The 24,280-nt window shown below is 48.5% G+C and overlaps 1 protein-coding gene and 1 long non-coding RNA gene across 3 annotated transcripts; one reads left to right on the top strand and one right to left on the bottom strand.

Annotated features, from left to right (window-relative positions):
* Positions 1–22,751, top strand: USP5 (ubiquitin specific peptidase 5). 2 transcript variants are annotated; one of them, XM_075001617.1, is made up of 20 exons: positions 1–155; positions 2,433–2,558; positions 2,863–2,929; positions 8,274–8,407; positions 8,640–8,785; positions 9,132–9,316; positions 9,915–10,009; positions 11,313–11,506; positions 13,493–13,564; positions 14,624–14,711; positions 14,910–15,035; positions 15,561–15,714; positions 16,157–16,331; positions 17,821–17,909; positions 18,146–18,337; positions 18,893–19,036; positions 20,417–20,562; positions 20,686–20,839; positions 21,676–21,760; positions 21,970–22,751. In XM_075001617.1, the coding sequence occupies exons 1-20, from the start codon at positions 48–50 to the stop codon at positions 22,061–22,063; spliced, it is 2,574 nt and encodes an 857-aa protein (XP_074857718.1). In that variant the 5' UTR covers positions 1–47; the 3' UTR covers positions 22,064–22,751. The 2 variants fall into 2 exon arrangements, with proteins under 2 accessions (XP_074857718.1, XP_074857728.1); XM_075001627.1 differs by having other exon boundaries at positions 18,146–18,268.
* Positions 11,514–24,265, bottom strand: LOC142017047 (uncharacterized). Its single transcript, XR_012646429.1, has 5 exons — positions 24,124–24,265; positions 23,594–23,674; positions 21,290–21,482; positions 13,414–13,576; positions 11,514–12,838 (listed from the first exon to the last, which is right to left on the bottom strand). It is a non-coding gene; the product is annotated as an uncharacterized LOC142017047 (long non-coding RNA).
* Between the last annotated feature and the right edge of the window lie 15 nt (positions 24,266–24,280).

Genomic DNA, 24,280 nt, shown 5'->3' on the forward strand with positions numbered 1-24,280 from the left:
GATTGGTCGGGGTGGGGCTGCGGGCGGTGCTGCAGCGAGCCGCTGTCATGGCGGAGCTGAGTGAGGCGTTGCTGTCGGTGCTGCCGGCCATCCGCGTGCCCAAGGCCGGGGACCGGGTCCATAAGGAGGAATGCGCCTTTTCCTTCGACACACCGGTAAGCGGTGCCGAAAGCTGCTTCTCTTGTCACCTGAGAGGCTGCCTGCTCCCTGGCCTGATCCTCAACGCTCCCGGGCCCCAGGGACCGGCTCACGTGGGGCATGCTGGGACATGGAGTCTTCCCTGGGGCCGGTTTCTGGTCGGCCCGATTGTGCGTGCGGCCGCGAAGACTACAACTCCCGGCAAGCCCCGTTGCCGGCCCCTCCGCTGGGCGAGGCCTGCTGGGGGCTGTAGTTCTCGGCGCCGGCGCTGCCCGCTGGGTTTAGCCTCCTCCACGGCAGCGGCTGTGCGGGCTCTCTTGCTGCTGACTCACTGTGGGGCGGCCCGGCCCCCTCAGCCCTACGCCCGCTGGCATAGGTAGCGCAGCCCTGAGAGGCGCTCCCGTGCGGGGCATGCTGGGAGATGTAGTGTGCCCACCGCTCCCCAGTATGAGCCCAAGGGGCCCTGCCCGACCCGCTGCAGCCCCCGAGTTGTTTCCCTAGCGGGGCGGCGCGGCTAGCGCCCCGCACCGTTGCCCTGTGGCGTCTCAGTCGACCTGGCCGCTGGGAGACAGCTCGCAGTGCAGCCTGATGGGCGTAGCCCGGCCGCTCTGATAGCTCTCCCCGCCGCGCAGGCCCGCATCCGTGCGCCGGCTGATAGGGGACGGGGATCCCGCGTGCTCCCTTGGGGTGACCGCATTCTCGCTGCCGTTTCGCGTCCCCGGCTTTGTAGCCGCGAGTGCTCCTTCCTTCCTGGGACTCCAGGGGGGAAAGTGATCGCTCTTTCCTACAGCCGCTCCCCAGGCCCAGTTTCAGGGGGAGGCCTGAGGTAGAAAAGAGATTCTAGTTTCTCAACGGCCCTACAAGTGAAGGAGCTGAACTACCCATAAGCTCCTAAATGAAGGACCCTCCCAACTTGTCTGGGCTCTCCTTGTCTTAGGGTCTCTGTGTTGTAGGTGGGGGCACAAAGCAGGAGGACACTCCATTGCTGTGTCATTAAAAGTATGGTGCCCTTTTCATCTAGTCCTATTCTCCCCTGGAGTTACACCCTCAAGCATTTCTAAACATGGCTCATTTTTTCACTGGGAAGTTAGTGCTTGATTGGCATCCCTTGGGAATGGGAGGCCTCTAATCACTGACTGGGAACAGCCCAAGTGGCAGCAGAACGAGTTCCTCTGTCTGTACGCACCCAGTTAAAGTGTGAGATCCTTCCCAGGGATGGAAGTTCAGCATCTGTGGACCATTCAATTCTTAGACTGTTAAGGCTGCCAGCTATAGGGTTTATCTGTGCCCACTCTCAGGGCTTCCAAAAACTATGTGACACCAGTGGTCAAGAGCTGGGCCTACTGACTAGGATGAAAACCACCAGCTTTGCCACTCCCATTGTAGCTGATGTAGAGGAATACAGTTGTATGATATGTTACCTTATACAGGTTGGACCTCTCTCATCTAGCACCCTATGGGACCTGACAGGTCTCGAACAAGGGAGTTTGCTGGACCAGGGATAGTTATTTCCAGCCCCCAGCCCTCCCCCAAGTGTTGCTGGCCTGCACGTTTGACTCAGGGGCCATCAGCCTCTCAGCCAAGCTCACCATTTTTTTGTTTCTATGTTTGTTTCAGTTCATTTTTCTGGTTGCTGAGTTGCAGATTGGGTGTTCTCTGCCATTGTCCAGCTTTCCTGGTCCCCATGTTTAGGTCTCTCTCACTTTCCCACCTCTGTTAAATATGATTGTTGCTGTAAGCGCTGGGAAGTTGCCAAGCACAGAAGTCCAGGACTGACCTTATTCTTGTCCTTGTGTGTCTTATAGCTGCCCACAAGAGTCTGAAACAATAAAACCAAACAACATCCGAGTTAACTTTCACTCTTCAACAGTTTCACAAAGTTTTGGACAGCACCAGTAGCACTAGATCCATTTAACTGTTAGGTAACTCTCTAAGTTTTGCTTGGGTCATACTTAGCCACTGTAACTGATAAAGTCTTTTTAAAATGAGGCTCCAGCTCCTCAGAAGTTTATGGGTCTGGTCTGATTCAGCTTCCTGCCCACTATGGATAAATGGCCAAGTGGCTTTTCCAGTCATCCATAGTGGTGAGAGAGGTCTTGCTGGCAACTAGAGTGAGGCTTGATAACTCCTTTCAGACCATCCATTGAATGGCTGACGCATGGGCATGATCTGCAGTCATTGAATGGAGCTCAGTTAGAATCTGTGTATTAAAAGTAAAAGCCTATTCTGGTCTATTGAATAGCTTCCTTTGGCTTCAAGACATGTCTCTCTATCCGTCTGTCTTTCTGCCCTAGGAGTCAGATGGGGGTCTGTATATTTGTATGAACACGTTCCTTGGCTTCGGGAAGCAGTACGTAGAGAGATACTATGGGAAAACAGGTCATCGGGTCTATCTGCACCTCAAGAGAACGCGCAAGCTGGTAAGAAATGGGGTGTTTGGAGCTGGGATATATACTGCATTGCCTAACCTGCTCTGAGGCCAAGAAGAGGGATCTGTCTCAATATTCCTTCAGTCTTGAGGTTTTCTGTGCTCTTTTGAAACACAACCTGGTGTTTTCCCCCAGTGGGATCCCAGCTCTGTAGTTCTGGCTCAATTACTGTATTGTCTGCTTGTCTCATCTCTCTCTGCCTGCAGTATCTCCCAGTTCCACAGGCACTGGGATTCCCTCAGAGTGTTTTGCGTCCTTACTGACTATCTCATCTCTCTCCTTGCCCCTAAAACAGAAGGAGGAAGACAATAGCTCCAGTGCTGGAGACCCACCAAGGAAGAAACCCACCCGCTTGGCAATTGGTAAGAGAAAAAGTGCCATCAAGCGCTGTTTCCTTGCTGAGTCAGATCAGACCTCTAGAGCTGTCTGGCGCAGTGGGCACTGACTCTCATTTTTCATTCCCCTGTGCTGGATGACACCCATTTATCTCATCTAGTTCAATGTCCACATCTCAACAAGAGGCCAGGAAGGGTAGCTATTTAAAAACCTGGCGCAAGGATGAGAATTGCTTTATGTTTAAGTCTGTAGCAACTATTCTGTTGATGGATTGAGTTTTCATTCACTGTGGAATCTGCATGCATAGGTCAGCTTGAACACTGTTATGCAAGGTTAGGGGCTGGGGTGGAGTTTAGGGGAACACTGAGGTAGCTTGAGGAAAAAGTTTCTGAGAAATCCCATAATATGTTGCATAAGTTTAAAAAGAACAAAACCCTTTTTAGTATAGTTGGGTGGGGGGAAATTATGGGTATGCTCCTCATTAATTTTTTTTTCCTGTATAGAACAGTGATTCTCAGTCCAAGGTCTGGGGCCACGGGTAGGTTTCAGGGCTGCCTGTCCGCTCTATCTGCAAAATGGCCAACAGGAAACACAGCAGGCAGGGCTGACCAGTGTCCTGGAAGCCTTGTATATCGACAGAGGAAACCTTCCCCCTCACCACCGGAACAGCCCAGCCAGCTTCTGTGTTGTCGGAGCATTATTCCTCATGGGGAACGTGTACTGCTATTGACAGAAGTGCTGTGCTCTGTTGACAGAATGCCTTGGGAATCTGGAAGCTCTGCGGATTTTGTCAGCAAAATGACAAAGCCCTCTAGTGTAGACATATTCTATATTTGTAGCTAAAGTTTTAAAGAAAATCACACCGTGGAACTGAAGAAAGTTCCAGGTGCTTAGCCAGAGACTAAAATTTGCTGAGGTGTTGAACCCTCTTGATGCAGTAGCCTCTTCTGCAGGTGCATAGAGAATACTTTTTGTTTCAACTAACTCAACTAGTTCAATTTAATAACTACAGGTTGAACCTCTCTCATCCAGCACCATCCGTAATCCAGCATAATTTTAATTAGCTGGACCACTTATCAAGGGTGTTGCCTAGTTTCCTGTGGTCCCATAAAGTTTGTTTCCAGCCACTAGTCCTGGCTCTCAGTGTTCTGTGCTGTTATTTAGCTGTAATTTACCCCTAGATGTCTTCTAAGAGTCCAGTAAGCCATGGAAGTGTTGGTAATGATGCTAGACAATAGTGAGCACTTGTGGTCCGCCAAACTATCTCATTTAGCACCAGTCAGATCCTGAAGGTTCCAGACTAGAGAGGTTCAACCTATGGTTCATTTAAAGTGTATGTGATACGCATCCCCTGTGCTTTGTTAAAATTGGTTTATAAATCGTAGGTAGTCTGTCATGTCTAACAATGACGTCTTGAGCTTGCACGGGCTCATCGGTTGTGGACTCGCATGTGGCTGAGGAGCCCAAGCTTTGAACGGCATGGGCGTTCACACTGGGCCGTTCACACTGGGGGGCAAGGGAATTGTCCTGGCTCTGTTTGTGCGGCTGCTGCTGTTGATTTCTTCCTCTCACAAGCATCGGTGAGACGTATGCGTCACTGCTCTTCAGAGTTGTCATACGCGTGTTGTACAAGAGCACACCAGCCTGTTGAGTCTTTCGCATGCTGCTCAAGCTGATCTGGTTTTAAACCAACATGAGCAATGTTGGCCTACATGCAGTCTTTATACTTCTTGTGAGGCCTACCTTGATTCCTTTTGCCCAGGGAGAGTTCACCGTAGAGGAGTTGTTTAGGGATTCTTGATATGCATAAATTGGAGAGTTGCTGCACAAAATACCTCATCAAAACGGCTAGTTTTAATCTTATAATTTGCTGGATTTGTATATTATTTTTCTGTGTGAAGTTAGATATATGGAATGTATGTTTAGTTATAGTTTCAAATGTGCTAATGAGGGACATGACTGGTGCCTATTGACCCTAACAACTGGGTGATCAACTTAATGACTTGTAAATAGCATTGTTTGCACTTTGAGTGAGAGAGAGAGAGCTATGAAAGGCTATTGATCCAAATTAGATAAGAACAGCTTTGGTTTGATGATTGTACCTGACATGACAGTGGCTTTTTAGGATAACAACAAGAAGTCGTGTGGCACCTTATAGGCTAACATATGTTTTGGAGCATAAGCTTTTGTGGGCAAAGACCTGCTTCGTGACTCATGCATCTGGACTTCCTGTTGTGCTCAAAGATACAGACTAACACAGCTATTTCTCTGATACCTTTTAGGATAAGAATTTGTATGCAGCAAGTTTTTTAGGGACATTAGAAATAGCTGTGTGTTTTCTTTATATTTTGATTTGGAGTAACTACTTTAATTTGTTTTTAGTTCTAACCTCCTTGGATTCTGTTCATGCTCAATAAAGTCTTTCATGATCAAGCCCAGTATAAATAGTTGTTGGGAGGGGCACCAGTTTGCATATTCCCCTTCCATCCGTAAAGGGGGCGGGACTTACTTGATGAGCTCTCTCTGAGAACAGAGATTATTTGGGGTTTTGACCCCTTTGGGGAGTTGATTTCCTGGGTGCTGTGCCCTACAGCTGCATTGTCCTAGGGCTGAAGTAAATCAGGGTCTGTGTTACTTTGCAGTGGGTCGGTAACTCCAATTCCGTGCCTTGGATCGGGGAGACCAGACGATCTGGTCCAGTAGGACAGGGTCATGGGGAACCCCAGAGAGGAAGAAGGTGGATGTCAGTGGCATGATCAGCGTACCAGGGAATATACCCCAAGGGATCTTCTGTGATGGGTGCCTCACAGTAGGTCCCTGGTGAATGTCTGGCAGATTCCAAAGCAGGCTGAAGACAGAAACCTCATAGACTGACATTGCTTAAATAGGGTTTCCCATAGGATGAGAAACCTTAGTTTTACAACCCCCACTTCACATGGAAAAACATTGGCTCAATATGGCTTTCAATACCAGGTGGCAGGGTCCTGTGTCTTTCTGGTGCCACCCACCTTGTAGACTTCCAGGGCTGTTCACCAGTTAAGTAGATCAACCAGACATAAGGTACTGGAGGGGACACAAGTAATGGGCCTTATTAGCACATTTAAAACTATGCACAGATGCATACTCCATATTTATAAATTCACATCCAAGAAGGATACATGCACAAAAATAAAATATACAGATACAGCAAATTGTAACATTAAAATTAATAGCGTACATGAGGTATTTTGTCCAAAACATCTTCAAGTTACGCATATTTATATTTATGTCAATTTTCATAAAGCCGTGGGGGAGGTTTCCCATCACAGTGTGAAAACTGATTGTGAGTTGAAAATGCAAGAAAATGTTTCTCCTCTTCCAATCAACTAAAAATATAGTGTGAGGATATTTAGAATCAGGAAGGAATTTTTCCCCATATCAGACAGGCAGATGCACTGGGTCTTTTTTGGCTTGCTTCCTCAGCATAGGGCATGGTGGATCACTCACTGGTTTGAACTAGAGTTATTGGTAAGTTCTCTGTAACTTAAAAGATTAAAACAAGATTTGAGGACTGCAGTAACTCTACTGCAATTTAGGGATCTATTACATGAAAATGGGTGTGGTTCTCTGGCCTGTGATGTGCAGGATATCAGATGAGGTAAACGTGATGGTTCCTGCTGGTTTTAGCGTCTGAGATTTACTAGTTCTAAAGTCTTGGTCTGTTGTGGGACCGGTGGTGAAAATTTTTCTGGTATTCTAATGGGAAAAAAGGTTCCAGAACTCCATTCTGATGCATTCTGCCAGAAAAAAGTCCCTGACTTGAAGCTATATATCTTCTTAAATGAACATACATAGATACTACTGTTTACTAACTAGGAGAATACACTGTATCAAATTCTTTGCAAAGTTTATGTTAACCATTGAAAATGTGTTCATTTTAAATTAATCAATTAATAAGGATCAATCTTTCTTTAGGGAATTAACTAAAAAAAATGTAAAACAAGCTGAAAATGGGTGATTTGTAATCAAGGCTTCCTGCTTGTTGATTTTGGTCACTTTGATTTTGTATCAATTCACTTTTACTTAGCAGAATCTGCTGGAAATGAAAGCCACAATTAATACTGACTGCAAAGACTTGATGCCCCAGCAGCAACAGACTGAACCATTCTTTTGAGAGAGACATGTGAACCCCTGAGCAGCTGAACTAATTTGCCTTTTAAGAAAACATAAAGGACATGCACTTACAAAAATGTCAGGTTTATCAAGTGTTGTCCACTCCCTGTTCCTTCAGGTATGCAGGACTTTAGATTCCCAAACACCGATATTAGAAAACCAGGAAATACCCAGTTAGGGTGAGTTCTCCCTTGCACCATCCTTGGTCCAAACTGCATTCTTCATGACAGTCCCACGAGGGCTGAGATGAAAGTTAAGCTATCTGTTCTTCCATAAGAAGCTGTCACGTTCCAGGGTGCAGTTGAGATTCCCTCCCCTCCCCATTTTGCCATAGAATGGCCACTTGATTCGTGATTGCTAATCAACCTCGATGACACCTGGCTAGAAGCATCATCTTGTCCTTTGTCTTTGAGAAACCAGTTTACTCCTTCCCCTTAACTTGTCTGGTAAACGCATGGTAGTCATAGTTTCAAGTTATGTTCATAACTATTAATGTGCATTTTGTAGATACATTAGTAACACTGATCATCAGTATTCCTGTGCAGATTTTAAATGATACCTCACACGACATATTTTGTACAAAGATTATTACAATAACGTGTAAGGGGCGAATACAGTGGTGCTTTAGGTCACACAAACTTTGTTCTTTGATCTGTAGCTGGGGTCTGCTTGACAGTAACACTGGAGTCACCATTAGGCAGATTGCCTGTGCCTTTCAGCTGAAATCTCAAAGGGAGCAGAGTAAAGGAGAGCATGTGGGAAGCTACTTGCACAGTGCATTTCCCGGTTTCCCTGTTGTTAAGTCATGTAAAACTAACACTTTGGCAGAATTCCTGAACTAAGCATTTCCATGACCTGCCTCCAACCCCAGGAGCAGTAGGAAGTCCTCCTCTGTGGAAAGTGCAGAGAGCAGCGGGCCTTGTGCCTTAACGAGTGTTTTGAAGGTGGTAGTGCAGCCTCCCTTAGGACTGGGAGGATTGTTTCATGTGTCCCCCAGCTACAGTTAGTTGCCTTTATATCTCTGAATCAGGAGCAGCAATGTCCCCTGGTGGTTCTGTCCTAATTGATGTTGAGGTAGTCGCAGGACAGGTTGCTTGGTTCGTGCAATATCCAAGGCTAGAAGGCCTCTCCCTGGGGCTAGTGAATGCAAGGTAAGAAAGCTGCTTGGGTTCTTGAGTCTTTGCTGCGTCTCTTACTGCAGTGTTCCTTCTATTGTAGGTATAGAAGGTGGGTTTGACATCCCCGAGGAGAAGTTTGAGTACGACGACGATGTAAAAATAGTAATTTTCCCAGAGCACCTGGAAATCCCCCGGGATGGGCTAGAGGGGCTGCCCGACATGGTCCGAGACAGGGTATGTTTTTATTTTCTGCCTGCAGAAAGTGTGTTGTTATGGAGTAGGACTCTCTGACTTTGCAAATGAGATCCAGGACTGTTGTTTTGGGGGCTTAGGGCAAGAATAGCAGGGGTAGCTGGGCAGGATGCAGTGGCATTAGCAGAGACTTGTGGGGAGCCCAAATCAGGGATACCAGTGGTAGGCATTGTTGAACTCTCATCCTCCCATTTGTCCCACTCCTCAATTCCAGATTGCTAGCGCGGTTGAGGCGATCCTGACAGCAGATTCAGCCTCCCGGAAGCAGGAGGTACAGGCGTGGGACGGAGAGGTTCGGCGCGTTTCCAAACATGCTTTTTCCCTGCACCAGCTACAGAACAGCGTCCGCATCCCTCCATGGTGAGTCTGAGCAGTTTCCATCTCGCGCTGGACACCACAATGCGACCTTCCTCTCTGGACTGTTACTTTGTGAGAGGAGGAGATTTCTCCTGTGGGCTTCCTCCACGTAGCCACATCTCCTTCATCAGAGTGTGGCCTGAGATGCAAGCTGGTAAATTCCTACCAAAGTCTGTGGGTTGGTTGTTGGGCGGGGGGCATGACTACAATTGACTATTGTTTTGTAGGTCTGGCAGGGTCTTCTGTGTACTGGAGTAAGCTTGGAGCGGGATTCGAGAACCCTTTCCTTGTGACATAGTGATTGAGTAATAGGGAATAGATTGTGCTGTTTCTCTCCCCCTGCTGACAGTGGCTGGAAATGCAATAAGTGTGACATGCGTGAAAACCTGTGGCTCAACATGACTGATGGATCCATCCTGTGTGGCCGGCGCTACTTCGACGGCAGCGGCGGCAACAACCACGCAGTTGAGCATTACCGGGAGACTGGCTACCCGCTGGCTGTGAAACTGGGAACCATCACCCCCGATGGGGCTGGTGAGATGGGGGTGGGGGGACCTGGTGGAGTTGCAGATGCCAGGGGTCTGGATGAGTTAAATCTGGGCATCCCTGGTCCCCTGACAGAACAAGTGAGGGGGATCTTGGCATGTCACGCTAATTGTGCCAATGCTGTGGCCTAGGGCATGCAGCAAGCAGCTGCCACTACCAGCAACTGAGCATAAAGGGGCATAAGCTGATCGCTGAAACCCTATGCTTCCCTAGAATTCAAGGGCCTTTGGATTGGCTGTGTGTAGTCCTCTTCCCTCCAGCCTGGGATGAGAGACGCTGGTTGCTTTAGGGATCTGGCAGTGGAAATGGGGGGTGGATAGCACAATACCTCTCTACTCGTCAGGCACATGAGACTTCTGTACTAGAAGCCAAGGTAAAGTTGTTTGCTCCTCTTCCTTACCCCATGCCTCTTGGGAACTTAGGAGAGTACTTCTCAGACAGTCTTAGACCATAAAGCTCTGAGCAGTTCATATTGCTGCCCCCCTAGCAGCAGGTTGTTTGAGGAAGGGAGCTGGGTCTTGGTGGGACCTGGGAGTGGTTGAGGAACAAATTAGTTTCTTTTCCCTTCCTATCTGTTTCCCCACAGACGTTTACTCCTATGATGAGGATGATATGGTCCTGGATCCCAACCTGGCAGAACACCTCGCTCACTTTGGGATTGACATGCTCAAGATGCAGAAGGTGCGAGAGAAATCCCTGTGAAAACAAGGAGATCTGAGCGTCACAGCTCCCCCTGTATTTCCCCTCCAGGGTTCAGCAAGGGCCTCCACTCTCTGCATTCCACCTCCATAGCTGTCCCTGTTCATGTGGAGATGTGGGTGTCTCTCTCTCTCTCTCTGCTGACTGGGATACTATCAGGCTGAATAGTTCCCTGCCTTCACTGTATTATTCCCAGCAAAAAAGCTCACTGCCTGAGCAGACCAGCTTGGTTTCTTTTAAGAGACTGATAAGTGTGATTGCCCTAGTTAAGCTCTTTCTGTGCAAGTTTATTTGTTTGTGGGGTTAAAGAACTACTCAGAAAACATACCTCAAACGCTAACAGAAACAGTATACAGGCTAATGAGCTTACCAGAGATCACCCCACCTCTGATGTGGGCTGTGGCAGGTGGTTAGCCTGTCAGGCCCAGCAGAGGGCCTTGTCCATGGTTACAGGTTCATAACTTCCTCAACTCAGAACTAGGCACTCATGAAAAATTTAGTCCAGCCTCTTTACGGTTCAAGGTCTGATCAACAGGTTCCAGGAGCGCATAAATGACAGAGAATGGGTTTTTCTACTCGGGGTAGTTTCAGAAAACCTCCCAAGTACTTCCTATGAATTGCACTTCTCCCATATTGTCCCAAAATATTCTTTGAAGTTCCTAATATTTCCCCAAGCTGCATGCAACCCTACTATAGCACACTATTACTTTCATACATAATTCAGTGGACCACCCTAAAGCTGTTAAACCTTCTTCAGTGAGGTTTGTCTGGGATATTGCAGGCATTCGTCCTCTCTCACACTGAGTTCTCAGATGGATCCAGGTCTGTGGTCACCAACCAAGGTCGAGGTCACAACTCAGTCAGTTATTATGTGGCATTGGATATACAGCCCCCACTTCTCTCAAGGGAAGAACTCACTTGTCCCCCCCATTAATTTCCTTGTGGCTTCTATTCAGTATGCCAAGCAGTGGGTTCCCTTGGGGAGATGGCTTCTCAGACTCTGAAACGTGAGTGCTGAGGGATGGTGCCTGAGCTCCCTTTCCTTGGCTCAGATTTGCGCTGTTCCCTTTGTGCCCCACCCAAAAACCTCCTTCTCCCCTTAGACCGTTGCAACCCATTAGACATTTGCACAGCCTTTCCATATCTTTCCCACTCCCTCAGTTATAGTTTTCACCAAACAGGATGGATTTAGTCCTTGGATATCCCTTGGAACTCTGCCTTTCTGGCTCTGAATGTATCAGTGGCTCTTCTCTGAGCTCCTCAGGTCCTGCTCTTCTTTCCACAGACAGACAAGACAATGACAGAGCTTGAGATTGACATGAATCAGCGCATTGGGGAGTGGGAACTGATCCAGGAGTCTGGGGTGCAGCTCAAACCGCTCTATGGCCCTGGTTACACTGGCATCCGCAACCTGGGCAACAGTTGCTACCTCAATTCTGTGATGCAGGTGCTGTTCAGCATCCCTGACTTCCAGAGAAAGTAAGTGGGCTAAGGGAAGTGCCTCTCCCCCACCATTCATCCACACATACACCACCACTGCCCCGGGGCTGAGGGTTACTTCAGACATTTGCTCCTGGTTTTCATCTCTATTGCCCTTTTCCTCCCTGAATTCTGAGAGAAATTAATTCATTGGATCCTTTGTGGCATGGCAGGAAGCAGCACAAAGGGTCCCTAATAGAACTGTCAGTGATTAAACAAGAGAATATCATTATATAAATATTTTTGGGTGCTTTTCACATTCTTCAAATACGTAGATAGTATTTTGGTCTAATTGAACTCAAAGTGCATGTTGCTCACTTTACAGTAAATATTTGCACTGTAAAAACAAAATACAGGTTGAACCTCTCTCATCTGGGACCTGAGGTGCCAGATGAGAGAATTGGCTGGAAGGTGGGTGGCCAGTATTTTCTAGCACATTACCGACACTTCCCCTGCTCACTGGGCTCTTAGAAGACATTTAAGGGTAAATAACAACACAGAACACTGAGAGCCAAGACTGGTGGCTGGAAACAAATTTTATGGGACCATGGGAAACTTGACCACACCCATGTTAAGTGATTGTCTGCCTAACAAAAATCATGCCAGATTAGAGTTTTCCAGATGAGTGTGCCGGATTAGAGAGGATCAACTTGTATATTCTTTTTCGGTTCACTTAATACACGTACTGAACTGCAGTCTTTTTTTGTGAAAGCTTAATGTACAAATGTATAATTAATCACAAAAATAATTGCATTAAAAATAAAAGTGTGACACTTTAGAGCCTGCAAATCAACTTCAATCCTACTTTTTGTTTAGCCAATCTCAGACTAATAAATTGGTTTATATTTGAGATAGTTTTGCCTGCTTTTTGTTTTCAGCATCACCTGAAAGTGAAACACGCATTCGCAGTTGTAGCCAACATTGCAAATTATTTATGTTCCAGACGCACTGAAGATTCAACCACTATTCCAGAAGACATGCATCCATACTCATGACAGGTTCAGCTTGATAACAGTGCATAACAGAGCAGACTGATGCATGTTCATTTTCATCTTCTGAATCAGATGCCACCAGTAGAAGGTCGATTTTTCTTTTTTAGCAGTTCGGATTCTGTAGTTTCTTCATTGGAGTGTTACTCTGCTAAGACTCCTGAAGCATGCTCCATGCCTTGTTCCTCTCAGATTTTGGAAGGCACTTCAGATTCTTAAACTTGGTTTTAAGTGATATAGCGATCTTTAGAAATCTCACATTGGTACCTTGTTTCAATTTGATTAAATCTGCAGTGGAAATATTCTTCAAACGAACAACATGTAGCGTCACCATCCAAGTCTACTAGAATATGAAATAAGTGGGAGAATGTGAGTAAAATGCAGAGCAGGAAACGCAGGCAGTTTGGTCACAAATTTAATTAATGCAGTATTTTTTAATAAGCATCATTAGCAGGTGGAAGTTTGTGCTCTCTCCAAAGCATGAAGGGGGATTTGAATGTTTAGCATATCTAGCACATAAATACCTTGCAATGTCAGCTACAAATTGCCATGCAAACATCTGTTCTTAACTTGCAGGTGACATTGTAACTAAGAAGCAGGCAGCATTAACTCTCGTAAATATAAGCAAAGTTGTTTGGCTGAATGATTGCCTGAACAAGAAGTGGAATTGAGTGGATTTGTGGACTTAAGATTTGTATTTGTTTCTCAGTACGATTATGTAACAACATTTGTTAAGTTGCTCTTTAATGATAAACAGTGCGCTACAGTAACAAAAATAATGTAACTTGTAATTGAAATCGGCCTAACTGAAAATGTAGAAAAACGTATTTTAACAGTGCAATTACAACTGATTAATTTTTTGAGTTAATTGCATAAATCAACTGTGCTTAATCAACAGCCCTATTACCTGAATCTTACCTTTTGGGTTGGGAGCAGTCTACAGGATGCAGCCTGATGGCGTGTGTAGCTCCCTTTGCCTCTCTGGTTTGCTTTGCAGATATGTGGACAAGCTGGAGAAGATATTCCAAAGTGCTCCTTCAGACCCCACGCAGGACTTCAGCACCCAAGTGTATGCAGTGCTCTGAAGAAGGGGGATGGAAAGGAGATTGGGCTTGATGAGCTATTGGGTCTAAGCTGCAGCTTCACAGCTGTATAGTGTGGCAGATGTCCAGCAGGGTGTAGTAAGCCATTCTGCCACTGGGCAACTCCTGGTGGGTGTAGTACCACTACAAGTCAGCAGAGCGTCTGGCTCTGCAGCACAGACTTCCAGCCACAGAGGGAGGTGGCTGAGAGCAGAGTAGACTGGCTTAGGTAGGACTAGAGGAGGGGGTGACTAGGCTCTGGAGAGGTTTAGTTTGGGCTGAAGAAAAATAAAGGTGTTGATTCTGAGCAGGTGGGTATGGATCACCGAGGTCTGCTAAACGCTAAAATGGGATGGGGGTGGACAGCTTGAGTTGGCAGGTTGCGTGCAAGGGAAAGGGAGTGAACTGGTGAGTGAGGCTGTGTTTGAACTGGAGTGTGGGGGACTTGCAAGAAGGGGAAGATGGTAGGGGGAGAATCTGGGCCCAAGAGAGCACAGTGGAGGGTTGGCAGTGGGTAGCGCCTGCCTGCCCTGGACAGTTAAGTGTCTCTCACTTTGGGAAGTATGATGGTGGGAATGGGGTACAGTCTGCTTCCTGCTTTCCTCTGACTTTTGCTGCAGCCATCACTGATTTGGAGGGGTCACATTCTGCCTCCCTGTATAGAGTCTCATGCAGGGCTTCACTTCCTGTGCCAAGCTGCAGTGAGATGTGGCTGGTAAGCGACTGTGTCACAGCCCAGGACTGGCTGCCTTCCTGTGAGTGGCTGGAGCTGTCCTTCCACAGCTCTTGCCATTGGCCTTGGAGGAGATGAGGCTCAGTTCTGAAGTTCTGTGAGGCTTTCAAATGGAAGCTGTCAGACAGGGCTGGGGGCAGGATGGGATAGGGAACCTGGGCTGGAAGGAAGAGGGAGCTGAACCTTGTGAGTTCAGCTGGGGCAAGTGCACATATTGCAAAGCTGAAGTGACTGAACTGGCTTCTGGCATGACAGGTGTTTGGGTTGGGAGCAGCTTGGGACAGCTGTGATGTTGAGTCCTTTGCTATTCCAGAGCCAAGCTGGGTCATGGGCTCCTCTCTGGAGAGTATTCAAAGCCAGTCTCTGGAGATGGGGAACAGCAACCAGACCAGAACCAGAAGGTGAGGACTGGGACCCCAGTACCCTCATAGGAAGGGCGTGGACTAAAGCATGTCTGGTGGTGGAGTGGCAGATGCGCTTTGGAGACCCTGTACAGGGCAATTCCCTTCAAGGGAGGTGGGGTTGGGAAAGATGTACCTCCCAGTGGAGGAAGCTGTTGGGAGGCCATGCTCACTCCTCTCCTGCCACTTCTCTTCTAGGGCATGCAAGATGGCATCGCTCCACGCATGTTTAAATCTCTCATTGGCAAGGGGCACCCAGAATTCTCCACCAATAGGCAGCAAGACGCCCAGGAATTCTTTCTGCATTTCATCAACATGGTGGAGGTAATTGCTGATCCACACTTCCTAATATCCTGGGCAGGGAGCAGCTCCTGCTCTGCACTCCTACAAGCTGGGCATGACACGGAGGCTGGATGGAAACAGGGAGGGGGCCAGTGTGCAGGTATGGTATTTGCAAGCACCAGAGGGTTCAAACTAACAGTTCAGGATGCCAGTGGGTGATCGCTTTGGGAGACGGGGATGAGGGTGGCAAGCTGCAGGGCTCTTTTTCGTTTGGAGCTCACCCCTAGCCCCTGTGAAATTGCTGTCTATAGACTCTGACGGAGCTGGTAGCACCCAGAGCTCCCCTGAAAAACAGAACATTATCCCTTAGGGTGGGAATGGGATTGGCTTCTGAGGACTGGTCCTGCTGATTGAAGAGCTACAGCCTTTCCGCCTCCAGCTTCTACATGTGGACCAGAGTCCATGGAGATAGTTTTGTCTGAGTCCCATGTGGGGCTGTTGCTCTTGTCATTGGTTGTTCAGGCCATCTTGATGTGACATCCATCTTCTCCATGTTGCCCTTCCCAGAGGAACTGCCGCAGCTCAGAAAACCCCAACGAGGTTTTCCGTTTCCTGGTGGAAGAGAAGCTCAAGTGCCTGGCCACGGAGAAGGTGAAATATACCCAGCGTGTGGACTACATTATGCAGCTGCCTGTGCCTATGGATGCTGCACTCAACAAAGGTCAGTTGCCTGATTGGAGACCACTGGAGGACGGGGCAGCAGGCACTAGAATCAGTGAGAGAACTCTTCTTCTGTGCTCCTTTACTGGGGCTTAGGGGATCCCTCAAGGACATAGGTGTTCTGGGTCCAGATCCTTCTCCGTCACCCCAGGGACCTGCACAGGGTGGATTTCCCTGAAGATGCTGTTGGCCGGCATCACTCCCTCAAGCTAGGGACCAAGCCTTTCCCCTGCCTGCCAAACAGGAAGGGTTGTGACCTAGCCTGTAGAACTTACAATGAAATCCCCTGATGGCTGGTGGAGGTCTCATGCCCTGTGTGACAGCTCTAGGGAACATATCCTGATGGGCCCATCTAGCCCGGTGTCCTGCTCCTGATGGTAGCCAACAGTGTATGTCATGTGAGCACCTGGAATCTGGACCCAATTCCTCTGCCTTGTCCCCAGATGAGCTGCTGGAATATGAGGAGAAGAAGCACCAGGCAGAAGAGGAGAAGCAGCCACTGCCTGAGCTGGTCCGAGCCAAGGTGCCTTTCAGCTCCTGTCTAGAGGCCTATGGGGCTCCAGAGCAGGTGGATGACTTCTGGAGCACAGCCTTGCAGGCCAAGTCTGTGGCTCTCAAGTGAGTATGGTCTAGAGGTGCTATCTTGGACAGAGATCAGAGTGGGAAAAGCCCTCTTGGGAACCCCTTTCCTTACAGTGTCCAGTGCAGAGATGTTTCCAAGGGCTGCTTGTTCCAGTCTTAAAAGTCCATGGTTTCTCAGCCCTGGGATTGTTCCTGAGCAACTTTGTCTATACTCCATCTTGCCCCGTTTCCCATGAAAATTACAGTGGGCAGAATGAAGAAGTCTGGGGGGATCCTTAACACTGCACTTCTCTGTATTCTGTGGTCGTACAAAAAACAAAACAGTAGACAGCCAGAAATTTCGAGTGGTGTTGATGCCCTTCAGTCAGCATTCTGGCATTCTTAATAGTTATCAGAGGGTAGCCGTGTTAGTCTGTAGCCACAAAAACAATGAGAAGTCCTGTGGCACCTTACAGACTACCAGATTTTTTGGAGCACAAGCTTTCATGGGCAAAGACATGCATCTGACAAAGCAGTTCTTCGCCCATGGAAACGTTACGTGCCCAAAAGTCTGTTAGTCTATAAGATGCCACAGAACTGCTCGTTGTTCTTAATGCAGTTATGCTTTAAAGCCAACATTCCTCAGTGTTTGCCTAGCCAGAGAGGGAGAGGTGCGGCCAGCACGTTAGCCTCCCCAGCCTTAATGTTTGTAGCTGTTAAAGTTGAAGAAACTTTGAAAACATGAAATGAGTGCAGTCGATGCACCAAAGCTTGCATAAGTTTCCGGAATGCTGAAACCATAGCTGTGAAGAGTGAGGTGCTGGTGGTAACTCAAATGCCAATGGGAGTACTTTGAACGTCTGAGCTGTTTCGTTGATCTGCGTTTTGGACATTGCAGCTCAATGCAATACATAAGAGCTGCTGTGTCTGCTGAATGGCTGTTCGTTCTGCAGCCACTGGCATGTCCTTCCCAGTCAAGGAGAACTGGAGCCCCAGAAGCCTGGCAGAGTGCCTGGGTGGGAAGATGTTTTGTTACAGGGAAACTTGGGTGCTCCTTTGCAATAACAGGTCCAACTTGTTCAAGTTGACATTATTAATATATTACTGCAGGTTGGAGTACTGACTTGTATTCAGCCCTTTCTTCACAGCCAGTACTGGAATACCTCATTCATTCCCCTCCAGTGCAACATGCACCCTTACCTGTATTGAATTAGAATTCTGGAGTGTTTGATTTGCCCAGAGAGTATCTCACACCCAAAAGTTTGGGAAATGCTACATGAAGTTCTCCTCCACTCAGATCACTTCCTGTGGGGGTTGTTCAGGGTTTGTCGGGCTCAGTGCTGAGCACAATGGGGTCTCCCACCCTCATGCAGACTGTTCCCTCAGTATTCCAGCAGTAGCTCTGGAAAGTGCAAGACGCCAGATCCCCGTCCTTGATTTCTCTGTGAGCCAGCTAGTCTCCCCTAGCCTCCTCCTCCCAGGCCCTCCACTCCACTTTAACAAAGGCCAGGGGAACCTGTCTGTCAGTGACGTCTCTCTCTTTCAGGACAACCCGCTTTGCCTCCTTCCCAGACTATCTGGTGATCCAGATCAAGAAATTCACGTTTGGCCTGGATTGGGTACCCAAAAAGCTTGGTAAGGAGACTGAGATGAAGCCCAAAGCACTGGGATCAACGCATCCTCAGTGCTTCTCTGTGTGGCTTAGGCATTGGGGTCCCTACCGACAGGGGGAGAGAGCACGCCTTACTTTGTTGCTGTATTGGTGCCTCAGTGTGTGCCACGTACATTCTCTGCCCCAAACACCTTGTCTCTGTGAGCTGCTCAGCCATGCTCCTTGAACTCCGTGGGCTCTGAGCCAGACTCTCTTACAGATGTGTCTATCGAAATGCCAGAGGAGCTGGATATCTCTTCGCTGCAGGGGACAGGGCTGCAAGATGGTGAGGAGGAGATGCCAGACATCGCGCCCCCACTGGTGACGCCAGATGAGCCCAAAGGTAGCCTGGGGTTCTATGGCAACGAGGACGACGACTCCTTCTGCTCCCCTCACTTCTCCTCTCCAACATGTTAGTGACTCTTTCCTCTCCCCCCTCCTTGTGCCTGACTCACTCCCTCGCTGTGCTCCTCATCTCCCTGGCTAATGATTTCCTCCTCCTTCAGCCTTGTCTGCCTGTCCCTCTGCGAGTGACCGTGCCCTCTTGCATGCTTGTTATGCAAGGGTGATGGTGTCTCCAGGCGCCTCTGAGATGTAGCTTTGTCTGGACCTACAGTAGGAGGGAGTGGGGTGTGGGGCTTGCACAGTGCATTGGGATGTAAGGCCCAGGTCTAGCTGGAGACAGGTTTGGTTGCACAAAGACACTGTGCTGAGAGGTAAGGAGGAGACAAAGCTCCTGAGCCGTTGCTAGGGAGTACCTGTCTAAGGGCTTTCACCTCTCCACCCAGTGTGAGGCCTGTGTGCTATCAATCCATGGAGGCAGAGGCAGAGCTCACGTGAGATGCTGCCAGGGAAGCAGGCCTGAGGTTTGCATAGGGTTGTGTGGGAGGGAGGGCACGGCTCACACAAAAGGAGTGGGTGGGAGCAGGGCTGCCAAGGCTTCTCTAATCTTTCTGTTCCCCTGCAGCCCCCATGTTGGATGAGTCAGTGATTATCCAGCTGGTGGAGATGGGCTTTCCTATGGACGCCTGCCGCAAAGCTGTGTACTACACAGGGAACAGCGGGGCTGAGGCTGCCATGAACTGGGTCATGTCGCACATGGATGATCCAGGTAGGAGAACACAGCTGGATCAAGGTGCTACATAGAATCATGGAATTCTAAAGCTGGAAGGAACCTCAAGAGTCCTCTGCACCATCTAACCTGCTCTTAAAATCTGCAGTGATGGAAAGTCCACAATTTCCCCAGGCCATTTATTCAGTGCTCAACTGCTCTGACAGGAAGATTTTCCTAATGTCCAATCTAAACCTCCTTTGCTGCAGTTTAAGCCACGTTACTTCTTGTCCTATTATCAGAGCTTAAGGAGGAGATTCATTTTTCTCCCCTCTTCCTTTTAAACTTTTAGGTACTTGAAAGCTGTTATTCTAGAAAAAGAAGGCAGATGGGATATAACAAACCCAGTTCTTTGTCTTCCCTCATAGGTCTTGTTTTCTAGGCCTTTAATCATTTTTGTTGCTCTTCTCTGTAACTTCTCCAATTTGTCCACATCTTCCCAGAAATGAGGTACCTAGAGCTGGGTGCAGAACTCCATTTGAGGCCTAAGAGTGCAGAGTAGAGCCAAGAATTACTCCTCAGCTGTGGCTACACTAGTTCCCACCTTTCAAAAGGGGGTATACTAATCAGCCACTTTGGTAGATGCTAATGAGGTCATGAATATGCAGTGTATCATTAGCATAGTGATAGTCGTGTGTTTTGAAAGTGTGGCTTTCGAAACACATGCTGCTTGTGTAGACAGGAGCCTTTCAAAAGGACCCCCCCCAGACTTCGAAAGCCCCTTCTTCCCATTTGGTTTCGGGAAGAAGATGCGTTTGGAATCTGGGGGGTCCTTTCAAAGGTCCCTCTCTACACAAGCAGCAGAAAACGGTATTTTCGAAACGCGTGTGACCACCATTATGCTAATGAGGTGCTGCATATTCCTGGAAACACCTCATTAGCATCTGGCCAAGCAGCTCACTAGCATACACCTTTCGAAAGGTGAGGGCTAGTGCAGTCATGGCCCTCATATCTTGCTTACAAGAATTTTTGTTGTTGTTGTTGTTTGGCATCAGTGTCACACAGATTCTTATTTAGCCTGCGGTCCACTATGACCCCTAGGTTCTTTTCTGCGGTACTCCTTCCTGGATAGTCACTTCCCATTTTGTATGTGCGCAATTGATTGTTCCTTCCTAAGTGAAGTACTTTGCATTTGTCTAGTGAATTTCATAGTATTTGCCCCAGATAGTTTCTCCAGTTTGTCCAGGTCATTTTGAATTATAATCCTATCCTCTGAAGCACTTGCAACCCTCCCATCTTGATATCACCTGCAAACTTTATAAGAATACTTTCATTACGTGGTATAGTGCTACCTGCTGGAAAGGCCAGGGCTGAGACCTTAAAATGTTTCCCCAGCACCAGAGCTAGCCACTCTGAACTATGTTCTTTTTTCTGCTACAGATTTTGCCAGTCCTCTGGTTCTCCCTGGATCTAGTGGGCCAGGTTCCACAATCATCTGTCCAGATCCCCCTTCAGAAGACAGTGTGGCCACCATTGTCTCCATGGGCTTCTCCCGAGATCAGGCTATGAAAGCCCTAAGAGCCACGGTGAGGCACAAGGATGAAATCACAGCCTTACAGAACTGTGGCTGAAAATGGCATCCCCAGGGAAGGGAAGTGCTTGGATGAGTGAGGGCTTCCAGACCTCACCATTTCCCTCTCCTCCTCCAGAGTAACAGTCTAGAGCGGGCTGTGGACTGGATCTTCAGCCACATTGATGACCTGGATGCAGAGGCTGCCATGGACATCTCAGAGGGGCGCTCAGCAGCCGAGTCCATATCTGAATCCATTCCTGTGGGTCCCAAAGTGCGCGATGGGCCTGGAAGTGAGTCCCATTCACTGGAGGGCATCGCTTCTGTGCTCTGGGTTCTGTAGGGCCAGCTCAGTTCCTGGGGAGGGGGTGATGGTGGTTTCAGATCACAGAGCTCCAGCCTTCCCTAGAGTGTTAACCTCTCAGGTCTCACTGACTCCTGAGGTTCTAGCCCCTCCCAAGAGTTGATCTGGCTGCTGGGGCTGTATAACAGGGAGGAAGGGGGAAAAGGGTCTGCCCACTGGGAATGGTTAGAGGCGTGAGTGGGATGTGGTGTCTAGTCGGATGCAGGGGGTTACAGTTGCCCTGCTAGGGAGCTGCGGCTGGTTTGGCTCACATCCCATCTCTGTGGTGCCTCTGGTCCCCTATCAAAACACCAGGGCTCCAGGCAGCTAAATCGTTGTGGGAATTCATGTCCAAGCTGTTACATTACTTGTAAGGTGGAAAACCCCAGCCATTACCCACCTAGCAGATATGTGAACCAAGGCCACCACAGTCATTTACTTTCCTCGTCAAACTCCAGGAGGTGGGCAGCAGGTAGGACTTCCTTAAAGGAGCTATCACCTCTTCACCTGCCTCCTGCTTGCTTCTCCAGTATCTCTGGAGCTTGGGTCGAAAATTCTCTTGACCTTATGATCAGGCAGCTGCCTTGTTCCACCTATTCAACAATGAAACATGGTATTGTCTCAGCCATTATTGGTGCCCAGACCCCTAAAGGCCTTTCTAAGTAAGTGGTATGGGGCTCTTTGGGGAGCTCTTCCTGGGTGGGGTGGAGTGGAGTGGGGTGGGTACCCAAGGGTATATAACCCTCCCTACCCCTCTCTAACTACCTCTTATCCTCTCTCCCTCAGAGTATCAGCTCTTTGCCTTCATCAGCCACATGGGCACTTCTACTATGTGTGGTCATTATGTCTGCCATATCAAGAAGGATGGTAGGTAAGAGGAACTTTGAGGGGACAAGGAGGAGCCTAAAGGCAGCTGCATCTAGGAATAAACCAGCATCCTCACTCCAGTGGCACAGTGTCATTCTCCGTCTGGGGAGGGAAAAGAAAGGAACCAGGCCACTGAGCCATGTGGGAGAGAAAGGTGGGGACCGACTTGCTGGTTGGCTGTAAGCTGGTAACCCTTATCTCTGGTTCTTTCAGGTGGGTGATTTACAATGACCAGAAAGTCTGCGCCTCAGAGAAGCCCCCCAAGGATCTCGGTTACATCTACTTCTATCAGCGGATTCCCAGCTAGAACCCCCTCCTACTGTGTGCGGAAGGGGGAGCAGGCTGATGGCAGGAGGTGTGGGAGGCAGTGATGATATAAGAAGCAGGGCACATCTTCCACACCACCACCTTCTCTAGCAGTGTTTCCACCTGTCCCACTGCTTTAACACTGGGGGCAGGCATTCCTTGGCTAATAAAACTGGGGGGGCTGGGGCCCACAGGGACATGGGTGAATGGGGTGAGCATAGGGATTTGTTTCAGTATAAATTACCTCCTACTCTGAGACACACACAGCCTCTAGTGCTTTGCTGATTGGTGTAATCATGCCATCCCTTTTCAGGCTGGAAGTGTGGCAGGAGGGTGTGTGTGGGTTTGTGTATTGGATGGGTGGCATCTCTCCCCTGCCCTCTTCCTAAAAGAGGGTGCTATGCAGGAAGTAATGTGGGCTATAAGTAGCACCAGTTCTCCTTGCGTGCCCCTTCACTGCCAAAATACACAGAGGATAAAATAAAAATCTAAATACCCCCCTTGCTTCTCTCTGTTCTGTATATTGGGTGGGGGGGACTTGGGAGCTGGGGTGTATGAACCCCTTCCTCTTCTAATACAGTGCTCAGTGTAATCCTGCTAATTCTCCTCTGCTTTGGCATCTGAGCCCCTGTGTCTTAAATAGCTTGGAAGTTATTGTACGGCTAAATGCTCTCCAGTCTTTGCCAGTAATGCCCCTCTTGCCCTAGCATGGCAGACCATGGTGTGTGATGCAGGAGAGACAGCTGTTAAAGTAGAGATGAAGGGAGTGCTGTGCTACCTGTGGCTAATAAATATCCCATCAAGTGGGAACATCTGCCTTGGGTTGCTCAGTGATTTTACAACTCAGGCCTTGTTCATGGCCAAAAGCCCATAGTTCAAACAACCACCCTGTGTGGCTCTGCCTATGATGATCCCCTCACTTACACTTTCCACACTTGATTTTTGCACCTCGTGTAATGTGTTTCCTGGAGCAATGACCGGGTGCACAATGCAGCAGCCTTTCTCATGGGTACAGCTCCGGTGAGGTTTTCTGGCATGGTGCGATAGTGGACAGTGTCCATTTCAAGGTCTGTTCTCATTTGACCTGCTATATCTGATTTGCCCTGAACGATTTCCTTTCCCTTCCTTAAGTGGTTGCTGGGGCGATACACGAGTTGTTCCTTCTTTTACAAGAGGAGAGCACTGTGTGCTCGTGTGTTTCAGATGATAAAGTAGAAAAGGGTTATGTTTGGGAAGTGGCTCTGGCCTCCTAAGTTCTATTCTGCAATGGGATGTGCATGCTGAATGGTTACTTGTCCTTGGGGGAGTCACATAAGCCTATCCTCTTTCCTGGAGTTGTGCTGGCTTGTATGCCCCACTGAGCTGCAACAGAGGCTCTCTGTCTCCTGCAGAGTGGAACCTGTTCTCCATGTTGCAGGCAAGTGATTGGGATCTGAGCTGGGGCTTAATTTCACTCTCTGGATTCTAATCATGGGATCCAGGGAAAAAACAGTTTCCCGCCAGGGCAGCTGATCATAATTCAGTCTCTTACTTTGCTCTAGCTGTATGCCTTGCTCTTCCATCCACAGGGAAAATGAGCTCCAGAGGAAGGGAGGTGGCAATGCTCCAGGATCTGTGGAACACAACAGCTCATATTTTTAATTCTGACATAATTAAGCCTTTCAGTTGGTGTGATGTCACTACCCTAGTTCACAGGGCTGGAAACACAGCCAGAGCAGGGCATGGGAATACAAGCGAGTCTGTAGTAGACTGAAATGGAGAACCCAAGCCAGGCTGTCAGGGCTCCCTGTGGAAGCTTATGTCCCCTAGTTCCCCAATATCCATGGCTGCTTTGTTGATAACAGTTATGCAGGCATGCCTACTTTCTCCTTCCATACCTCCCTGCTAATTCAGGGGAGGCTGCTTCACAAAGGGTGAGAGGGGGAAGGCTGGTCTTTTTCCAGGGATGGTAGTCCTTCCAAGGCTACCTGCAGCACTGCAGGCCATCTGGTAGCCCTAGAGGTAGCTGGATTTGGCATCTGGTATTGAAGACAACGGAAGAGTTGGAATTTGCCTTCCTACCTCCTGTCATGGATGATGGTGACATCTGTGGCCTTCCTCTATTCCTTTCCCTTCCCTATGGTGCGAGAGTAAAGATAATACAACTGCGGTTTAAACGTACCCCTTCTGACCCTCTTCTGCATGGAAACGTGGAGGGAAGGGGTGGAGCTAGAACAAC

The sequence above is a fragment of the Carettochelys insculpta genome, chromosome 1, assembly GCF_033958435.1.
Source record: "Carettochelys insculpta isolate YL-2023 chromosome 1, ASM3395843v1, whole genome shotgun sequence".
In the NCBI taxonomy this organism is placed as follows: domain Eukaryota; kingdom Metazoa; phylum Chordata; order Testudines; family Carettochelyidae; genus Carettochelys; species Carettochelys insculpta.

Bases quoted from the DNA above. Each gene is read 5' to 3' on its own strand.
- USP5 (XM_075001617.1), top strand. From the start codon at position 48: ATGGCGGAGCTGAGTGAGGCGTTGCTGTCGGTGCTGCCGGCCATCCGC. The intron at 2,559-2,862 runs GTAAGAAATGGG...CCCCTAAAACAG, and splicing joins TCAAGAGAACGCGCAAGCTG to AAGGAGGAAGACAATAGCTC. The intron at 8,408-8,639 runs GTATGTTTTTAT...CCTCAATTCCAG, and splicing joins CCGACATGGTCCGAGACAGG to ATTGCTAGCGCGGTTGAGGC.